The sequence below is a fragment of the Bradysia coprophila genome (genome assembly GCF_014529535.1).
Source record: "Bradysia coprophila strain Holo2 chromosome X unlocalized genomic scaffold, BU_Bcop_v1 contig_12, whole genome shotgun sequence".
In the NCBI taxonomy this organism is placed as follows: Eukaryota; Metazoa; Arthropoda; class Insecta; order Diptera; family Sciaridae; genus Bradysia; species Bradysia coprophila.
Genome location: NW_023503293.1, coordinates 4,422,939 through 4,445,901, shown reverse-complemented (window position 1 = coordinate 4,445,901; position 22,963 = coordinate 4,422,939). Strand labels below are relative to the sequence as shown.

Below are 22,963 nucleotides of genomic sequence, written 5' to 3'. Positions count from 1 at the left end.
AATTTTCCATCAGGAGTTTCGTGCTAACATTTATGTGTAATGAAAAACAGTCTTGTCTACACACATCCGTTACTTCTGGTCTGAATCTCTTCCTCTAGTTAAATTTATTTTGTATGGACAACTATCTGAAACTTTAGATATAAGTGTTTGAGCAACTCGTGGCTGAAACCTCAATACTACGTGAAATTTTGGTAATGTCTATTGATGATGTTAAGTACAGTGTAAGTGGAGAGCCTCCGAAGCAATATTTATATTGTTCATAACTTGAGAAAATAATTAAAATAATTAATAATTAAAGGATAAAATTCATGTCTGGTATTACCACTACGTGATAAAATTCATGGGGTAGTAATACCACTACGTCATAAGTTCATGGCAGAAAATTCATAAGGCTAGACGCATCCACTGACTGATTTGTGACTTACCAATCTGAAATGAAGGCTCGGAGACCTTTTATTCTTTAAATTTACCGATCAACACGTACACACAAAAAAACACCCCATCATAGGACTCAAAATTCAAGACTAAAAGAAACAACATACGAATCGTTCAATTGCCCTCATTTCCCATAATAAGTGACCGTTCAGATGAAACGAGATTAATTTAAGTAGAACCATCACCAATTCCGTGCACCTTATTATTGAGTTATTATCCTCTCTGTGCCATACAGGCTGAAATGCTCTATATTCGACTGACAGAAATATGCGACGATTACGAGCATAATAATCACTTTAATAAATGCATTCGATCTGATTTTTCTGTGATAAAAAGTTTTTTGAGTGCTTAAGAGTGAAAACTACTCGTCGGATAATTAAATTGGTCTAGACCGCTTTGTTTGGATTCCTATCAAAATATTTGTTTTTGTTACATTTTGACGGCTTAATTACTTTGCTCCTATCTGAACTGATCTGATCTTTGGCTTGCCGTAATGGAAATGCATGTAAAGTGAAGCATCACAGTAGCTATCATGTATGGTTCGTCTATATTTATGGGTATAAATAATGTTCCATTCAAACACTTTCTCCAAGGTATAATATGATGTACACATTTGCTCGGAAAAGTATAAGAACTGGTGTGTTGTAATACACACATCGTTGTGTCGCATGCGTGTTTCAAATATTTTCACATTCACACCCCTGACACATCATAATAAATTAAATGTATAATATTATATGCTCAAATACTGTTGGGTATGATGATGAGATATATTGTGAAATACGGTCTTTACTCTTCGTACGTTACATCATATATATACAGTAGTTTTCACATACTGTAATTTTCCCTCATTATCATTAAATCATTATAAATTCAATCAACGCGTATCGTTTCTCCTTTGAAAAAGTTTTTAGATCTACCACATTGAATAGATTGAATAGAATGGGCTGAATGTATTTTGAAACATTATTTTATATTTTTCTATTTACTCTTTGCATGTCACGTGCCTCCAAGATGGGGTGAGATAATTTCGTAAATTCCACAAAAAAAAGAGAAATGACAATTCCTACATTGCTTGACTAAATTGACGTTGAAGCAAAACGTGTGTATGCAGATAGTCGTCAGTCGTCGTCGATTTGTGTGTCGTCTTTCTGTGTAATATGCATAATCTGTGTGTGTCCTTTGCCTTCACAGGATCAACATTAGTATAACATAGCTACCAAACATCATGTTACCGAAAATGTTGTTTATTGTCTTCGCAAAGTTCAAAGCGAATGGAAATTGTGAATAAATTTTCCAAGCCCTTATTGACTTTAGAACCGATTTTGCAATCAAATTTCTTATTCAGAGATGATGGCAATTTGAATATTTTTGGGCACAAACGACGGTCTGATTGAACTGTTTGGACAAATACGTGTATTTAATGGTGAATATGGAGAATCATTGTCGTTCATTTGAATAATATTGAAATATCATAAAAATAATTACACACGCACACACAACAGACAGAGAGTCATGTCGGATCAACTGGACCAATTTCGAATGTAATACGAAATTTTTGAAATAGTTTTTTCTTCTTCTATTATTGCTTGGATTGTATAGTAAGTCGTCTCGAAATAGAAATTTCAAATTAATTTGGAATTTCATCGAAATTACTCAATATGAATTCTCACCAAATTAAATCATGGCTCCCTCATTATTGTAATTAACTCTATATGTGGTTCAATTCTTTAACATATAAGAGCATCTTCTCACTAAGTATCTTTCAAACAATTTACCTACAAAAGGTATGATGAGGAATCTAGAAGTAAATTAAAGAATAATTTTTCGTTTCATGTTGCCGAAATGGCGTCTATGTTTTATATTAATAAAAATAAAAATGCGTAAAAAAAAACATATTTCGTATATTGAAAATACACTTTCGAAAAATGAAGATTTTTCAATTCTTCTAGACTATTTCAATTTTGTATTTTTATATTGATATAATGGATAAAAATGACGAGGGAAACTGAGGTAATTTACTGTGATTTTTTTCTTCTTCTTTCCTTTCGTATTATTGAACAAGTTACCGTCTTATTGACCTTTATAATTTCTCAGTTTTTCAGTCTTTCTTTCGTTTAAATAGCTTATAGTAGGAAATTATAACGCCAATAGGCAAGAGAACAAAAAAAAATTGTGTGTACCTGTTTATAATCGGCACGGTGAATAGAGTCAAGAAGTCAATCTTCACTTCACTTTGACGCTTTATCAATGGGTTTACATATCATATGCAATTAAAGAGCGTCAGTTATTAATGCAATAACAATATACATTGTAACAAAATCGATGATGAAATTGAGGGTCGATGATAGCGGTTTTTTTGTGTATGGCTTTTAATTGTGACAACACATTTGAATATGGCCTCTGTGTGATTATGAAATTGCTGTAATCTTTAAAATCCACGATCTGCACGTTGGATTGATTCATTTATTGACTGTATATATCGAGGCGTTTTTTTTTCATTCATTGCATTCTTAATAAACTAAGAAAACCTTTGACAGACAGAGTGAATATCAGTACAATTAAAATGGTTCGTTTCTGCACAACAGAATCCTCAACAAAAAAGAAGTTTTTCCAAAATGCATCCAAAAACTATGAACGTACATCGGTTCAGGACAAAGCGGTCGAGGCTTGCCGAGACGGCTTGTCATACGTGCATATTCTTTTTTATCGCATAAGTGAAAACGAGACAACAAGATATGCGAATGACACTTTGAAAATTTACAGAAGTATAATGTTTGTTTATATATCCTAGGTGAATAATTTTTCGGGGAATCACTCCGCGTATGCGATAAAACGTTATACTTTACACGTGAAATAATTTGATATCTCGTAGAGGAGTAAAAGTATCCGAGGGCTTCAGCCGATACATCTGGATACGAGATATCAAATTACTTCACTGGTATAGTAATGTACTATTACTAAACTAGGGATGTAAAGAGGCCTTTCACTACCTAGGGAAAATGATACAAATGGTACTTCCTGTGTGAAATTTGTCCATCATTTACCCCATTGCCAAGTAAGGTATTTTATTTTGGATCCATGCAGTAAAGTTAACTTTACCTCACGTTTTTGAATAATAGTATGTTACGTCACTGTTTGTAAATATTTGTGTAGGCAAATGTGAGTTTTGCGAAACGAGCCGAAGGCGAGTGGAGTTATCACACATGCCTAAACAAGCATTTACAAGCAGTGATGTAACACATTTTACATGTTTGTGGACGGTAAGTGCATTTTCCCTGTCACAAAGAGTGATGTAAAGTGCACTTTACCGTGCATAAGCATGTAAAACGTTATACTGCATTCGGAAAGTAATTTGATATTTCGTATCACGATAAGTAAACGTACATCGGGCTGAAGCCCTCGGACATTTTTACTCATCTGGATAATAAATAACAAATTACTTCCCTGGTATAATAATGTACTATTACCCCACATGCTGGGGGTGTCGAAAGTAGTGGTTGAAACATGAAAAGTATGGTGAATATAGCGTAGCACGTGAAAGGATTTTTATAACTGTCTATGCATAAAATACAAACTAAACAGGCAAACGCGACAGATAAAGCAAGTAGCATGTAACAATAAGGATGCAAAATTATTCGTAAGCAACATAAGCGTTCCGCTTTAATCGTTATAGGATATGTTTAATAGTTAGTAGATGTAAATCTTTAAATTCTGAACTCTCTGTCGGATATGAAAAATGTTATTATAACGAGTTAATCCTATTAAAGTGTTTTGCCTACCCTTTGACATGCTATCAATTTTCACGTGTTCCAAAAATGGGAAACTAACAGAAAAAACAAAAGATACCTATGCCTATACCTATGCCCGGATGGCCGAACCATTGTTTTCAAATTGGTTCAAGTTTTGGCGATATAACTCTTAAAACATTTTAATACACAAGCCATTGTTAACCTGAGATCAGTGAATATTTTTGTCTTTAACAGATGATTAGCTATTTCTGAAATGTTAGAATATTGAGGGAAATTGTTATCCGCCACCTAAAATATAGATTGCATTTCCGTACTATTAATCCGTTTGAAGACGAAAACGAGAAAGTAAACATTTTATTCATAGATCGTTACATTACATCTTTTTTCGATACAATAAAAACATACGCACAGGATGTGTCAGGGATATCCTAAATCTCAAATAACTATTAAATATCCGAAGAAAATGGCAAGTTTAGATGTAAAGTGAATATCGTCGATTCGACGACCGTTGTATGTTATACATACTATTAGTCCTATTTCAAGAGATTTATTGTCATTAGATACTTATGTGCCTTTAAATGTATCCAACAACAGACAAAAAAATAATAGAAAGAACGAAGATATAAAAAAAGAGATTTTTATTCAACGCGATGAAAAAACGATATATGTTTTTATTCGCTTCCGTTTGGATTGAATTGCGAAAAAAGGGACATTTTTATGTGAGAAGTTGTTTATAAACATATTTTGACGAGGGAATATCGAATGTGAATGGATAAAGGAAATTCGATGAAATAAATTTTCTGTTTAAGTAGTTTAACTGACAATTTTATAAGCATTTAGCGAGCAATTACTTCAACATAAGTACACATACATAATGTAGTCGAAAACCGTACACTTTTCATAATTCATTCACTTCTTTCGTGGTTGTTCAGTATGTAAAATCCATTTAATAACTCGGATCGACAAAATTCACACAAAAACTCGTCTTTTCGATTGCTTATCGATTGTTACAGCAAACGTTAATGAAATTAAGACATGACTTTGCATAAGCTGTTTATCAGCTGGTCACATACAAACAAAACCGCGCTAAAGACATACAAGCACTTTTGATTGTATGAGTGTACCAGCTGAAGCAGAATCATGTCTAATTCTGTTACTGGCGACAGGTGTTATCGTCACATAGTCCATGTTTTGCTTATCCGAAAATGTAAACAACTTCTTTCAAAGGGTTAGGTTCGTTTATTGTGCATTAGATTGGAAAAGCCAGTCATCTTCATGGCTGTAATTATAAGACAGTTATATGTCTCAGTTCAAGTCGTTGTTTGACTATAATTTTTACAACTTACGCGACTGTTTGACAATATAGATCACAGATTTGTTACTAAAAAAAATCACAATTTTGTTAGTGAATTCAAGTTTGTTTACTAGGCGATGTCTCTTGCCGTTCGGTTTGATTGATTCATATGGTCCATGTCTAAGTTGCTCTGACGTCGACTGTAAAGTATTTCTAATTTGAATGTAACCACGCGAAATAAGTAAATCAAAGAATTTAAAATTATGCGTCGATGTAAACTTTAGAAATAAAATTCGACGGTTCTTTAGTCATATTTTCCACTCTTTTGTTTCTAACCTAACATTGGTAATTTTTATGGATATCTTAGCTCACACGGTAGAGGACAGATTTCGAATTTTCAATTGTCAAGCACTAACGGCCAAAAACAAAAGTACCAGAACAAATATTTTTATTTTTAGCTATTGTAATATATATTACGTGTCGATGCAAAGATAGATCCACCCTCTCCGAGCTGATAGCATAATGTTAGTCTTACCACATACCACCTTTTGTACAACAACCGATAATCGATCAAGTTGTTTTTTTAATAAGTATTTATAATGCCGAACAATGACTTTCTTGGGATAAATTATGTCGAATGTTTCGAAATAAAAATTCTGCGGAGAGACATGGTGGTAATAACTTACCTTTTGTCAACATATACAATATACATGATACAACACATCACCTCTACTAACCTCTCAAGAGTGGCAATCGGAATAATGAAGAAAAAAAAACGTCCAGCTCGGTTCTGACAACTTTGGACTGGCATAATCAATTTTTAATAAATAAATTTCATCTAGTCTTTTAACAAAATCCATATATGCCCTGCGCAAGAAACTCAAGCAACATACGAATAAAAAAAAATATTTTAATAAATTAACTAAAGATAGATATCTGCAAGAATATGCCAAGTTAATTGCTACCTTTGTGAAAGATTCATTAATAAACCGCAAGAGTTATTTTCTGTATATATACACAGCATCGTAGTGTATGTGCTCTGTGTAACGTAATTTATCATGTACATTATATTGGTTTTGCTTCAATTTACTATATATGTTCGATAATGTTGGTTGTTGTTGTTGGTGGGTTTTTTTTTTGTCTTCAACCCAGACGTATTCACACACAGAGAACATATACGTAAAATATTCAAAGCCTATAATTAAATAAATAAAATATTGAGCGAATGGTAAGAATCGATTGTGCAGACGTTATAAATCTATTGCCGGTTTTTTTCGTATTTCTTAACTTTTACGCAATAAATTTTTAATATTGAAATAATTAAAAATTATTGTAAAATTCGTGTATGCAGGGCCTATTTTAGGGAATTAAATTACCGAAATTATGGTTTCTCTTAAAACTGTATTGTAATGGATCTAACTCAAAAACATAAAAACCAGGCAATAAAAAGACACTTCGGGGTGACGGAAAAATTACCTAATTTTTAGTTTTACGAAACTAGGTCCTGGTATGGGATGAAACGAAGACCAACTTTTAGAAAATAGATTCCAATTACAAGCAGTGCCGGACTGGCTCAACAAAGCCCTTCGGGCGCTGTATGAAGAAATTTTTCAAAAAGCCCTTCGTTGCTCTTTATCCATACAAAATTCAAAAGGCCCTTAGGGAATCGCCCGAACGCCCATAAAGCTAGTCCGGCACTGATTGCAAGCCCAATGTAACTGAAAAGTAGAAAAGTCTAGTTTTAGCCTTTTGTCTTCAAACGCCTCAATGAACCATCCAGCCCGTTACTCTCAACAAAAAGAAAATTGTTTATCTGAACAAAGGCAACAATAGGAAAATTCGAAAAATTCTTACATGAATTCATTACCCACATTTCGACAGTTTCAAGTGATTCATGTAAATAATTTCCATTTATTCTTGACTCAAATTCGTTTTTAAATTAAAACCAAAGATTTTCGAACCGAAGAGGGTGGTTGGCATACGGCTTCCTAGTGAATATAATATATTGTGGGGTGGCTTTGTACATTAAATCCCATACAAGGGGCGTTTTATTTTGATTCCGTATTTCTCTGCCGGAATTGTGCGTACATAAATTTACTCGAAAACACTCGTAAAAGATAATGTTTGCACTCATAAATTACTGTTGGTATTTCGTTTGTGTAAATAGGCATAGCATATTACGTATACCAAATATACATTCGGTTCAGCATGTTTATAAAATGCATTTTTGTTCATCTCCTCATGCATGGGATATCGCATTTTTTTTTGCCCAGTAATTCAGTAATAATTAAGTTATCGGTCTTATTTTGACTATGATGATGATGATGATGATGATGATGCATCGAGACCCCAATAAAACCAATAACCAATATATAAACTTCTTTTTTTTTACCGAACCTTAATAGCCATTACCTATCCAAAACTAATTTAATGTATTGAGCACATGCTACATTGTTCTAACATTCAGTCGGTGTTCGGCGTTCATTATGAATTAAATTAAACCTGCGTTAGAAAACTTTTATGTGGAACTAATTTCATCTTTCTAAACATTTGTTTTGGAAATTAAGCCATATGTACCGCCTGACTTTTATTTATTTTATTTAGATTTTATGGGATATATACTATACATACATCGATATATCATGATGGATTGATGTTAAGAAGGTGGAGTAACTTAATGCGTTCCATCGACCTTAAGTGATTTTGTGAACGCCAGCAGTTTTACTATTAATTAAAAATTCATAAAATACACCCAACATTTCGTCTACCAACATGCATGTAATATCTCTCGGTCTACATTAAGTTAGAGGTTAAGTTGTAGAGGTAATTAATAAGAAGCTTCATTGCATTATTGTACATCTAATAGAATTTTTGAGAAAGTACATGTATGTGACTAACCTCAATTGATCAAGCGTTAAAGCTCAACAATACGTCCAATATAGACCGAAATGTTTAAAGTTATCCAGTTTAAGAATTGTTACGAATTACGAAATGGATCATCCTCAGCAATTTTTTTTTATATTTTTTATCGATGCAGAATGCTGAGTAAAAGCGCACCATTTTTTATTTGTGGTAATGCCTTTTTTTTGACTATTTGATGGATTACCATTTTTAATCAACAGATATGTTTATTCTGAATAAAAAATTGTTCTACGGCACTGCTTAAAAATGTACTCCTGATTTTCCACGGCTGCTTGAGAATCTCAAACTTGTGCAGTCCAGATCCAAACTCTGAATTATATTCTGCATCAATAAAAGATATACAAATATTAATGCAAATGATCAATTGGTGGTACGATTGAGTGACCGTAATCTAGGTAGGGCTAATAACTTAAGCTGAGATTGTCATTATTAATGTTTTGAATTTTATGTAGAAAAGCTCGAGGGGTAATCACTGATTTACTAGCTCAGTAAATCACGGTAAATCACGGTAAATCACGGTAAATCACAGTAAATCACAGTAAATCAAGTAAATCAAAAATCAAGTTTCTACTAAATTTGAATCTATTTACTTCAATTTGTATTAGTTCATGAAATTTATCCTATATGTTTACGGCCACGATACTTCGAAGTGTAATCCAGTGACAATTAAAAAATTTTCCAAAAATTTTAAATTTTTTTTGTGATTTACCGTGATTTACTTGATCTACTGATTTACTAGTGATTACCCCCTTGGAAAAGCTTCGATTACCATTTTTCTGATAATATATATACTTTGGAATAGTATAGGATGGGAAACGAACTTTGAAATACTCTATCCTATCAATAACCTGACTCAATAGCCGAACAAAACGATTCGGTAACCCCAGTCAAACAGGAACCTTAAACATTTCAAATTTTAACCAGTTTTATTTCGAAGTTATTATCCTGGGCATCGCTTGAGAGAATATTATCAATTGAATCTTTAGAACGAAATCGAGACATTTTTAGTTTTGAGGAAATTTCTGAATTGATCTCATTAAAAAATTGACACCAGGTCCACTTTCAAGATTCTGTACAATCGTATTATGTTGATTGATATTGAAGTACTAGATTGAGAACTTATTAAAATTTTATTCATTATTTCAAGGCCAATACTTCTATTCAATAAAATGGTACGTGCGAGTTAAGTATGTCAACAGAATTGGTATCGAATCTGTTAGTTGATTTTCTTGATTTTTTTAGTCTTCTTATCTAACAGTCACTAAATTACTTAAAGGATTTTTGGGGAAAAAATCAAAAAATAATAATCGTAGTTTCCACTTTGACTATCCATAACTCACTAACATATTTTCAATTACATTCAACTACTGTTCGAGTTTATCCATTCCTTCGTTTTCGCACATCCATCTTCGCCTCTATTGGAAGTGACACAAATGAGATGCATTTAATGATCGCATTTCATCGCTCATATAACTCGTAAATTTACATGTTCGATTCACTTAAATGTTATAACTTTTCTGCTTGTTTACTTAATTAAAAAGTTCCAAAATAATATCTCGACACAGGCGCACACATATAGATTCTCGGTACAAATTTCAAATAATCGAAATTGTTAAAAGAAAGAAGAAAAAAAAATTGCTTAAATTATAATCATTATATATAATGACTGGTTAAACTGCCAATTTTTCATCGATGAGGATGACTTTGTTCTTAACAGATAAATGAGAAGTGAATTTTTACAATAAAAACTTTATAAAAAGAAGAATATTTTTATAATGAATATAAGTAACGAAAGTTTTAGTTGTTGTTTTTTCGCTGAAAATAATAATAAAAAAAAGAATCAGAATCAAAGCGGACCACGAGGCCTCCGGCAAACCCTAATAACTTAAAAATATTATAATCATGAAGTTTATTCTACAAAACTTTTTTTTTTATTTTTATTCTTTTTTGAGTAATTTGTGTAGTCGTTTTTTTGTTGTATTCGTCGTTTCGTTGTTGTATGTTCGTGTGTAAAGCATAAAAATGCAGATATAATATTGTTGTTGCTGTAAATTTATATTAAATAAGATGAATATAATAATAAAAAAAAAACAACAAACTTTACAGCCGAGACAGAAGGTGACTCATTAAAAATGTATTAGTTTGATCGAAATTTACGAGAGATGAATGTTACCATTATTTGTTCAACATTCAACAGCAACACTCGGGTGTAATACTTTTTTGGGTAACAAAAAAAATCCCTTCGACCTACATAATACCTGTACAACAAATTATTATCAAACGATTCCTTTTATTGACATCCTGTCTTGTGGTCAGACTTCAAACAAACGGTTTTTTTTCTTATACCGAGACCGAGAGTACTAAAGACAAAAAAAAATCGAATTTACACTTTTAAAGTTAACGATTGTAATTTAGATATGTGTATATCGTTCGTTTACAATATTTACACGTTTTAACATAAGTTTTTATCGTTTTTTCGTCACAAGGCCATACATAAATTATTATTTTTGGTGCAGAAATATTAGTTTGGAATTGATATTAATTGTCTTGTACGCGCTTCATTCGATTATCGATTAGAATACAAACACTTAGAAACTAGCAGTAAAAAAGCGTACATTTTTAAAAAGTACCAATAGCCCGAAGCTAAATCTTGAAAAATCTCAAGCAATTTTCATCATTCTTCGCTTTATCAATGATTCATTTTAAGAGTGACTTCTCGGATATACGAATAGGTAAATAACAGTTCCATATCTGGCAATCTTCTGAGGGAGACATGGACAATCTTTAGCCATAGATTCTGATTCAGTCGTTTCGGTTCTAGAATCACCCACCAATTTTATTCGAATTAAAAAGAGAAGTTGGAATTTAACTAAATTTTTAAATTCTATTCGTCATTTGGATGCAATACCTTTATTTGGAGTTTATACGGTAATTGACGGTTGATCAGACCAAAAAAAATCTCGATTGTTCATGTTCATTGATTTGAGACATATTATTTGAGACATAAAAGCGGTATGTAGAAGAAAATCAGTCTAACTAACCTGATGAAATGGTTTTTGTTATTATTTGCGTAAAGAGAGAACTGCAATTATCAAGTCATCTTGAGATGAGATTTGTATTCCAAGTGTGTACTGCAGGATGTAGGATCGGTAAACTTTTTTGTATACCAATAAGACGAACGAATCAATCGAACAACGGAACCATTTCAAACGAACAGTCAATGCAGTCAATGTTTTGAGGAATATTTGCATACCTCCAGCAATGAATCCAGACAAGTACAGAAAAGCTCCGAATATTATTCCACGCTCCTCTACTGTCGAGTCGTTATTTGCCAACAATTCCTCTTTGAATTTTAGTCCTTGTTTAACTGGGGGAATGCCGAACTTTGTCTCAATTTGATCTTTCAAGTGTCCAATCGTATCGCGAGGAGACACCTCCAACTGATGACGCTCCCATGACATGAACGGGATATTTTTCATAGCTGAGATGAATCGTGTCACCGTCTTTGATGGCGTACCATTTGAATGTCATTTCATCGGCCAGAGTAAACAATCCAAACTTAAGAAATTGCAGACCCGGACGAATTCTGAGACATTTGTGAATTTCTTGTTTCAAGACTTTGATCGTGTCAGTCGGGACGATAGAGCGATCGGCACACTCCAAAGTAATGGTGATGCCATCTTAAATGAGATTGATAGTTTCGGCTTCTCCACGAACAGATTTAAACAATTTTCGGTCGTCATCAAGTACCAACCCATTGTGAAAAAGTGTTTAGCGATCCACTGAAATTCCAGTTCTGCGTTCTATTTTCACTTTCAGGCTCTTTCCTGTATCCATTGGAAAGATTTCAAAAGGAATTCGCTTTCGTTTTTTTGTCTTCAAGTAAATCGATTTGTGGTACTTCAGGTCGAAAGTGATAGCAGCACACTTATTTTGTGCGAAATCTCCCAAATATTGATTGTAGTCATTAATCAATTGATTATCCAATTTGATTTCTTGAATATTGTGACCAATTGCCGCTTTAAATCGATAACTTTGTCTGACGTTTTCAAATTTCAAATTTGAGACAGATCTTCCGTCCGACTTCGTTCAGCGCCTTGACCTGAATCCAAATGCTTCGAATAGGTTTCGAGTAATAAGCTTTGAATTTAATTTGACTGACGAGAATGGAAGCTTCTGTAGCGGACAGACTTTGTGTGGTAGCTGCAGTGGCGACCAACTTTTTTCCAGCTTCACTCGACTGACGAACAAAACGAAATTTGTTTCCATGTGACTCCAGAGTCTTGAGTGCCCAATTTGAATTTTCATCGACAATGAAACCCTTGCTCTTGTTGAGAATGTCAACATAGTAACAAAGGGATAGATAGACTAGTGTATTCGACTTACCATTCTTGAAAAATAAAAATGAGGCAAAAATGAAATACGAAATAGTGTCCTGTATGCTTGTTCGTATTTTTGTATCCTTACGAAAAATATTTTGAAAATTGGCGCACTTGTAAATAGAGGCATTTTTTCTAAGTCGTGATATAAATTAGTAAAGGTCAATGGACGTTGGTATATTCCATTATTTAGTAGCTAAGACAAGGTGTGCCAATTTAAACAAAAAATCGAAATCGACCGTTGAACCGGGACTATTCTTGGGAAAACATATTTCCATATTTTCTTTTTAAATATTAGGTTAAGTTAGGGAAAATTTTTAGAAAATTCCAGAAAATATCCCAACAATAGTCTTTCGTAACATTACATTACTGCTATAATGAAGTTTATACGAGACGTACGCATACATAGTTCTTGTGCAAGTATATCAGTACCTTATGGTGTTTTATCGCAGGAGCCAAAAACATTAACTTTGGAAAGCAAAACCAATAGATAAATGTCAGTCTGTTCAACTTTAAAATCGTAAACTTGTAAATATTAATACACGCTTCCAGGCGTGTGTGCGTTGTTTGTATTGAGTCTATTTCGTAAATATACTTTTGTGAATGAAACGATAAAACTGGACGATGAAAAGTCCTAACCAACAAAAATCTGGCTGTTTAGGACAAAGAACAATTCCTATTCTCGCTCCACCGTTTTTGATTCGCCAACAACTGAAATACCCATTGACGCCGTAAAACTCCACTGCGTGCGTTGAAATTTATTTTTCAATTAATTTGTTCATCCCATAGAGTTACACCATGACACTGTCCTTTTTATAAACATGTTCTGGGTGTAATTTTTGAGTGCCGATTATCATCAGCGCCACCATGCCGCTTCTCGCGATTGTATATTCCTATGGTTCATTAAAAATTTAAATTGTAAAAGGCCGTAGCGGTGAAAGGCCGTAGCACAGTTTTAAATCCAGATTTTCTTATAAAGGGAGGGTTGTAATTTTGTTGTAAATATTGACGAAGGACAGCATTTTAAGAAAACTGTTGACCTTTGTTGATCGCTCTCTGTGTCAATTTCAAATGAATGTACTCAATACTCTTGTTTACAGTTAATTTATTTAGTTAAAGATTTAAAATATTTTACATATAAATTTCTCTGAATTTCGACAAAAGTAATTCTAATAAACAAAAGCCACCAACAATGGCGAGGAGAAAATTTAATTGTAGTGACCTATTTTTGACCGATCATAGCAATTAAATCTTGTCATCAATTATTCTAAATCATCAACGGAGTGTGTATAACAATGCAGAAAACTGATTGCTTCTCGCATCTGGAGTTTTTTCTTTTTCATGAAAAACTTTCTGCAGATGCAACTTAAAAATAGGGCAAGTGGCGGAAGAGGCGTTTAGGCAATATGAAATTTTTTTCAATTTTTTAAAAACCATCGAAATGTCGCATCGAATCTATTAGATTGTTCATGCCCTCGGATGTTTCGTCATCTGAACTCGGTTTTGAGTTTTTTTTTTCACGTTTTTCAATTTAGGCTGGACGATTTTGATTCGATTGCGAAACAAAATCGTCCAACATAATTAAAGGATCGACAAAGGATCCGTCCGGACTAACTTTCTATTATTAAAATGGTATTTCGATGAGATGAAATCTTCTGCGTATTTGTGCCATTTGAAACGGGTCTCCCGCCACACGACTAGAACCACAACTAAACATTTTTTTGCGCTGTAAATGTTTGAGTGAAATCGAAAGTTTTTTTTTAAAGGACTTTTATGGGTACGATGGGAAATTTCTTTAATTTTACTGTCCGTTCATGGAAATATTATTGTTGATGGCTGGCGTGATGCTACATATATAACATTTACAAAAATTTACACTGCACAATCTCAAGGATAATTGTGACCATTCCCGTAATTTATGTGGTAAACTTGTGCTTGTGAGGGATAATATTGGTGATAGTTGTCATAAGTGTATTTTTCGTTGTATGCTGAGGTAGTTGTTCCGTTATGGCTGTCTACATTCGAACTATTCTGATGACCAGTCACCGGCCGACTGTGCGTCTCTGGATAACTATTGCTGGGATTGTTGGTGAAATGGTAAAAAACCGAATTCGGATGACTGTATGGATGGTTGGCCACCGTTGACGTCTGATTCGGTAGATGAGAGTAAAATAATGGCGCAGGAGATTTTTGACTATTGCTGTAGGCTGGATTTTCACAGTTTGCCGTTTGGTTCTGTTGATCTGTTAAGATGGACAGTTCTTGTGTGTACGCTGGTTTCGGTGAGATTTGAAGATTGTCTTCGTCGGCTATGTTGTCTAATTGTCTATGTTCGTCGACGGGTGGGTTTTCAGTCTTTATGGTTGAACTTTCCTCATTCGTAGGTGCCGACGATCGTTTCGTTTTTTTCGCATGTATTTTTGAGTGTTTCGATAAGTGATCACTTCGCATGAATTTCTTTGCGCATATTGAGCAGGTAAATCTTTTCTCACCGGTGTGTGTGCTGCAATCGGAGAAGAAACGAAAAGTTTGTTAGAAATCGATCGGCATGTTAGAGACAAACGGTAATTGAAGTAGGGAAAGAAAAGTTTTGATTCAAAGTCTAGAAGATAAATTGAAGTTCCTTACCGTAAATGTCTCTGCAGTTCATCGGATCGTGTAAATCGTTTTCCGCAATAGATCCATGTACAGGTAAACGGTCGCTCTCCCTGTAATTCAAACAAAAAGCAAAAATTGTGAATATCCACCCCAAGAACACAATGGCGAAGATAGAACATACGGTGTGCCATCTTAGATGCGCCTTCAAGTGACTCGTTTTTCCATACGCCTTTTCGCAACCAGCATAATGACATAGATGCTGCTTTCTTCCCTTCTGATCCGGACCGATAACCGGAGGTAATCCAGCTAACTCATTTTTACAGTTTCGACAATTACACCGCTGACACCGCCGCTGCAATTGACTTAAATGGAAATCGTCTATTTTGATTGGCCACGACTGGAAGGCTGTGTCGATCGGAAGTTGATAGCCGTAGTAATTATTTCCGTAATAACTCGACGGATAGTAGTTGAGTGATCTAAACGAAAAAAAGAAAGAAAAATATTTTCTTCAGTTCTCGCAGACCAGAAATATTTTCGGTAATAAATTTGGTCCAGTCATTCGCAAACTGATGGGATTTTAGACCCAACTACGAATTGAGCTACACTTTCTTGCCTTGTGCCAACTGTAGAGTATATTGCAGCACTCGGAAGAACGATAATATTACCTGGAAGCATACTCCTGCTGAGTTGGAACACTGATGCCATAGTTCAAGCCCACTGTATCATTCAATGAGGAAATGGTTGGCGGACTAGCTGATGAACTGGTTGATTGCGGTGATAGACTCGAACCGACAGACAGGTTCGACATATTCGATGTTAATGATGACACAGATGATGGTTGCGGTGGATATGCTGTATATGGATGTATTACGTGAGGTAGCTGAAAATTGAATAAGAGAAGAAAAAAATTGTTGTTAACGACTATCGTATATCGGCGTGGATTATGAACAAAATCGTTGCGCACATAAATCAAAACGTTCTTATCAAAAAAATGTTACGATCTTGTCGCAGTCCTAAAGAAGGGCCGAAAAACGAAGAATAGAAAAAGGAGACCATAACGATTAATTCCTTTATGTGTATCGTGGTCGTCATCTTTGTTTAGTTGAGCTAAAAATACGAACAAATAAAAAAAAATACCTGATCCATTGTAAGATCATAAAAATTGCATTGTACATTGTGCGACTTCACTGCTACTCGGTCTGTACAAGATTTATGACGATGTCCATATAAAGGCTAGCAAAGGAAGAAAGGATTTCAGAGGACAATCGGTTTAGCACACAAAAAATGAATTGTATTGCTTGCCGATTGTGATAAATTCCCTTGTAAATAGTTTGGTTGATGCAGATCGCTTTTTATCTTCTTCTACCAAATTCAACGTAATTCTTGGTGAATAAATGATGACAGAATGTCTCAATATAGCATTTGCCGCATACATTGCAATATAGACAAATATTTCTGATTTCGTTTCTCATTTCCATTGAAATGCTGAAGCGTTCATCGGTTCCGTTTTCTGTGATAATCATATAGATGAATATCACATTCAAATGGAATTTTCATTTCTTGCATATTTATTCTATTTCGCCAAGACAATAATATTTCTATGTTGTCTATCCGCTCAATCTCTTCATAAAAACACTTTATGGTCTAACGACACAATTTTCTATACACCTGTTTCACTAGAAGCAATAAAATTTTATTGATATACACTATATACTGGTGAATACAAACAAAGAATCTCATTTTATGTTTTTATGACCTTCACATCGTTGAGTGGACTGTTTTTTTTTTCTTATTCTTGATGTCCTAAAACAATTTTTTAATAAAATATTGCAAAAAAATGTGCTGTACAATGGGGAACTGTTCAGCAATGAAGAAATTCTAATTTGTAAATGTGGCGCAATGTTTTCGTTCGGATATTTCAAAGCGGCTTAAATAAGTAAAGGCTCAATGAAACAGGAACATTGAAGGAAATCTGAACGAGGTTGGCCAGGGCCGAGCAGGAAAAAGCGCTTGAATTCATAAAAGCGCACTTGTGAGTTTCCACGTGGCCATATACGTCCAGTCCGGGCCTGTGAGGTGCGCTGACTGATAGGACACGGTACATGGGAATAGTAGAAATAGTCATAATAGAACTATATTGTTGATGTTACACTGCGTAATTTTCCGTAAGTTTAAGTTTTTAAAATGGAATTTTAAGAAAAAATCCCAATTGGAATTGGTGGGTTCCCAACACATCTATTCAACAAGACTATGCCGTTTGCTAATGAGAGATAACAAAGGTAAATTGTAAACACATTAAACGATAAGTAATTTATTTGTAATTGGATAGCGATAACGACCGGTGAAAACATCCGGCTTCACAAACATTTTTATGAAGTGAGAAACGTATGATTATCGTAAAAGGATTTCAGACCAGGTAAAAGGGGAAACATTGGCAGTATATGAAAATACGGTCGAAGAAGACATAGACTGTTTTAATAGACATAAGCCTAGTCAAAATGAGCTGGTTGTATAATCATTCATTATACAAGCGTACCTGAAAACTTCTGCACCTTTTTCGTTTGAATTGAAATACTAGAGAGTTGAGACCAAATTTTCCATACGCAATTTTTTTTACAATTTTTTGTCGATACACAATTTTTAGGCAAAAAATCTCCCTACGAAATTTTTGTGACAAATTTTGTTTTCGTACACCAAAATAACTTTATAAACATAAGTCTGACGATAGGGTCCAAACAAATGCACTAGCTTGCTAGTCGAGCACTCAAGCCGATACACTAAATACGTATTTGGTTTAAGTACATTTTTGTGTTACAATCATATCTTCCTCGCGCAATCTATCAGACTTTTTTTTCCTGCGACATTGAAACTAGGGAAGTTGGACAAACATATCAGCCTTCAATTTGGCTATTCAGTAAAACCTTATCAGATCAAAAAACCTTAAGTGACATATTTTCGGCAAAGACATTCATCAAATCTGTATTCTACCATGAAGCCATGATGGCTCATTTTTGTGCAAATGTACAAAAGTGAAGATCATGTTTTCTTCTACATTTTTTTACGTTTGTTCAAAAATGAGCCATTACGAATCGATGAAAAAAAAAATTATTTAAAAAATGTTTCGAGCACAAAAATATGTCACTAAGTTCTATGGGTCCGGAAAATCAAAACCATATTTATTAATAAGTAACCCACCATCATAGACGTCGAAACGGATAGTTGAAACTACCCCGTTACATATTCTATGTTCAAATAATTGTATAACTTGACCGAAAAATTGTCTGATAAAATCAAATCCTCGACATGTCTATAAATATTCTGTTAAAAAATTTCCAAAAAAAGATTCGGTAATCAAGTCTTATTTCCACGATAATAATATTCCAAATCAAAGTCTATAATTTACCTGTCCGTGATTGGATGTATTGTTCCACTGGTTATGATACTGATGATACTGATTGCAATACGATTGATTCGAATGAAACTGATTCGCAGACGTAGTCCACTGGTTCGATGGAAATAATAAATTCGTTGCCATTGTTCGGTGATCCAATTTATCGAATTATTCGGAAATAATTTTCAATTTTTCCCGGAAAATATTTTAATTGATTCGTAATTCTCATATATGTGTCACAACTCTATTAACATTTAAAATTACATATATTGTCCATGGCACCACTGACTTAAAGTTTATTTATAATGTTGATATGTCCATTGTACTTTATCCGATTAATAACACAGGAATAACATAATTAAATTCGAACCGAAATTGTTCTGCGTATAACCCGTAATTTCCACGCAATTAACACTGTAACGTAACCATAATCGCACGTCTTTAAAAACGAGAGAAGAAAAAAAAGTAATGAAAATTTATATCGATAAATCTCGGTCCCAACTCATTTGATAGTCTTGTTTGAACTAAACCTCTGCTCGAAATTTTATTTTATTATTTTACTTTAACACGTCGCACACATAAAAAGACCTGAAGGACTGAGATTCTATACTAAATAAAATTTTCTCCAATTCTCTCTTCCTGTGTACCACATTTTCGGTATAACACTATACAACCAAAAGTATAAGTTGGCTCTATGTACGTATACAACGATGGATGGTTCATGGTTTAAGCTTGCACGTTCTTTATCTTTACGATTGTGATTTTTTTTTTCGTTTTGGTGATCCAATGAAATAACTGTATTTATCAGGGCGTGGTCGACACTACCTCTAATAAACAAAGGACAAAAGATGGGCAACTACAAATCTGGAGTGAGATAATAATATTTATATTACTTTCGAAGGCATATAATAAAAAATTACACGTTTTTTGCTTCATTCATCGGTTATTATTATCATTATTGTTATTAAACCATAGTAGAGATGTTTGATATGTGTAATTAAACGTGAAATACTGTAATTTTAATGTGTACCAAATTGATTTGAAGTTTTTCTTTTTTTCAACAATTTTTTTTTTACGAGAAACGTATTTTGGTAAACAGATTCAATGAATGCGCGCAGCCCTTCTGTTACTTCGTTTCTGCACCAAGCGTGTGTATTGTGCATCCTTATATGCACATTTTGCAAATTATTTTTAAGTATGGTCATTTAGATCTGATTTTAGTATATATGGACTGAAGGTCATGCGCGTCATGCGTTATGCAATGAAGATCCATATTTTTACGTCGATGTTCTACATTATAATTTGCGTTAATTGGTTGTCGATAGCATAATCGAATCGAAAACAATAAATTATATTTGGACGTTGTGGAAATCTGTACGATTGATTCATCATTTTTGCCAGTTTTCACATAAATTCAATTATTGTGGTATCGACGATCAATGAATAACAATATTTATGCAGCGGTGTTGAATCGTTTGAACACATTCGTCCTTGATGAAAGCTCATTGGAAGTTGGCACCAAATGTCAACTTACGCAATTGGTTTTATGTGATACGATTAGTTGTAAATCGTAATCTGATTATTAAAAGATGTACGCACAACTATTCCCGATAGCATTGCCAATCGTTCACATACTCACACCATCCTGCGCAATTGAATTAACAAATTTAAATAGTTTCCAATTTTTCCATCAGATTTGTCTCGGAAAATCAAAAAGAAAAGAAAATCAAAATAGAATTCGAATAGAACAGGACAGCAATAGACCGGTGTATGTATTGGTGTCATATTCTCTTAAGTTAATTTTTTAAATTGTAGAGGATTCGAACTACCTGCACAAATGCAGTTCATTTCCCCTTCATACGAGTTATATTCAAGAAGACATGCGCCGTATTATATTTTACGACACGGATCGTATGTATAGGGGAAGAAAGTTATATATCTGTGGTGTGCATAGCCTAATATATTCGTTGGGTAAATTTTTTTGAAAAAGAAAATAGAATTTATCTCTTCTAAATTCAACATGTTTGAGAGCTTCTTATGAAAATCGTGGTTTTCCTTATACCACATGTAAATATAAAATAAATAATTTCTTCAGTTGAATTACATTTTCGATAGGTTTGATGAAACGACAGAAACTTTAGAGATCACAAAAAAAAATTAATTCAAAACTTCACATGTTGAAAATGCATCCAAAAACAACAGATCCATTTCGGCTGAAAAAAAATCTCGACACATTCTGCCTTCTGTTTCATAGAAGAGAAAAAAAATCCACCAAACGTAAATTTCGTGAAAAAAAACAATGTTTCTACCACATTGCCAGTACAAAAACTGTATATTTAACATAAATCTTGTTAAACACACGCAGTGGGTATAATCTTGTTAGGTAGATACAAGTTAATCCAATCCTTTCCTTACGACCAACAGATTCATCTTTTCAGAATTTTTTTCTCGTTGCGAAAATTTTGTTACAGACTTTTGTTGACAGCGTAGAAAAAAGCATTATCCATTTATTTATGTTAAGCTGGATCTACTGGCGTTCCTAACAATTTATTGGTGTTTAATTTCATATTTAGAAATGTTCGGCACATATTTGTGCGCAACATAGTAATAATAATATGCAGACATCGATGGTTGTGTGGTATATTGTGAACAAATTTCCGGAAATTCGTAAAATTTTCACAAAAATTTGGCTACTTCATCCAAAATCTGAGCAGTCATATCGGCAAGATAAAGCGTTTTAACAACAGATATCACCTGGAACTACAAGAACTTTCATTTGAACAAGAGATTCTGAAAATTCTGGAGATAGTCCACTGTACAATCCTGAACCACAGCAATGTGCGTTGCCTGAACTTATCAAATAGTTATACGATTGGCACAGTCACAAACCCTTGGTTAAATAACGATTTTTGCCAACTCCGTGTTTCCCTAGAGAGTGAAATTGGACATTATTTCATTCTGTCCAAATTTATTTTCCTTTGTCGAGTAAAATAGTCTAAGTTTCTCACACACTCAGATAAAATATAATACCCAACTGCTTCCAAATTTTTATTTTGGCCAGTAAGAACCCTTCTACTTCCAAATTTTTATTTTGGCCAGTGGGAAGTTTATAGCCCGAGCCGAAGGCAGGTAGGTAATGTACTGTATAAGTAAGACTGGAACATTCTAGGTCGCAAGGTTGGACATCTGTACATCTGTCCGAACGAATCCAATGTTCATAACTTAGATCGTCAGCTCTAATTGACTGACATTCGGCGCTGAAAATGAATCGATCTGCGAGCTTCACACTTTTACGGACGAATTTATAGTTCCCAATTATTTCGCTTTTGAGCAATGGTTAATGATGTCGACCTAACGCAAAAATTCATTTACTGAAATTTAATGTCTGAAAACCTCAATGGATTATGCAGGTAATGTCATCTGTTATCAAAAACGACGAAAATTAATGTAACAGCAAATGAAGTAAAAGATTTGTTTCATTGCGTTGAAAATTCTTGAATCAAAAGAAGTATAGATTCGATAATTATAATTATAATGTTACCTCCATCGATCAAGTTATTTTAGTCGGTTGATTTCAAATCTTGTACTTCAATTTTGTTGACCATATTACCCAGACCTTGTCATTATTTTTGTCTACGTTATCGATAACAGATGAATAGTCGTATGTTACAGATTAATGAAATTTCACATTGGGTAGTTTTCCTTCACCATGCACTCGGAGTTTACGTGTAAAAGTAACCCTCGCCTTCTTAGCGATGGAAATAACTGTGCCACCAAGTAGTCGGTATTTTCCCAGGACCTCTGTCTGGTACATTCAATAATACGTGTTATGGGTATTTTACACCTGTGCCGAAATCTATAAAACTGAATAGAAAATGGTGCTCATCACACCATCACACGTAATTCGAGTAAGAATTCCTATGAAGTAATACTCGAACAATGAGCGGAGATGATAGACATGAAATGAAACATAATATCGTATCAGGTATTAACAACGAAATCAAGACTGAATTGTCAAATTCTCACGCAATTCGATATTTTGTAGTAATTTGGGAAAAGATTGAGTTATAATATGAGAACTTGCTACTTTTGCATTCAATTCTTTTGCAAAATGGATCACCTGTTATTCTGTTGAAAATAAAATGAACAAACCCAGTCGTGTACTAATGCGATTTTGATTGATTATACATTA

The 22,963-nt window shown here is 33.8% G+C and overlaps 1 protein-coding gene and 1 long non-coding RNA gene across 2 annotated transcripts; both read right to left on the bottom strand.

Annotated features, from left to right (window-relative positions):
- Nucleotides 1-313: 313 nt before the first annotated feature.
- On the bottom strand, nt 314-21,893 carry LOC119067130. The gene is made up of 3 exons (XR_005085871.1): nt 21,840-21,893; nt 3,391-3,395; nt 314-324 (listed from the first exon to the last, which is right to left on the bottom strand). It is a non-coding gene; the product is annotated as an uncharacterized LOC119067130 (long non-coding RNA).
- On the bottom strand, nt 13,873-19,402 carry LOC119067128 (transcription factor btd-like). Its single transcript, XM_037169910.1, has 5 exons — nt 18,784-19,402; nt 16,046-16,260; nt 15,562-15,856; nt 15,411-15,490; nt 13,873-15,285 (listed from the first exon to the last, which is right to left on the bottom strand). Exons 1-5 carry the CDS (start codon nt 18,913-18,915, stop codon nt 14,670-14,672), a joined length of 1,338 nt encoding a protein of 445 aa, XP_037025805.1. The 5' UTR covers nt 18,916-19,402; the 3' UTR covers nt 13,873-14,669.
- Nucleotides 21,894-22,963: the final 1,070 nt, after the last annotated feature.

What these genes read in the sequence shown, in the direction of transcription:
- LOC119067128 (XM_037169910.1), bottom strand. Translation starts at nt 18,915, where the DNA reads ATGGCAACGAATTTATTATTTCCATCGAACCAGTGGACTACGTCTGCG. An exon ending in CGCATCTAAGATGGCACACC is followed by an intron (nt 15,491 to 15,561) that starts GTATGTTCTATC and finishes TTTGAATTACAG; the next exon opens with GGAGAGCGACCGTTTACCTG. An exon ending in GAACTGCAGAGACATTTACG is followed by an intron (nt 15,286 to 15,410) that starts GTAAGGAACTTC and finishes CTCCGATTGCAG; the next exon opens with CACACACACCGGTGAGAAAA.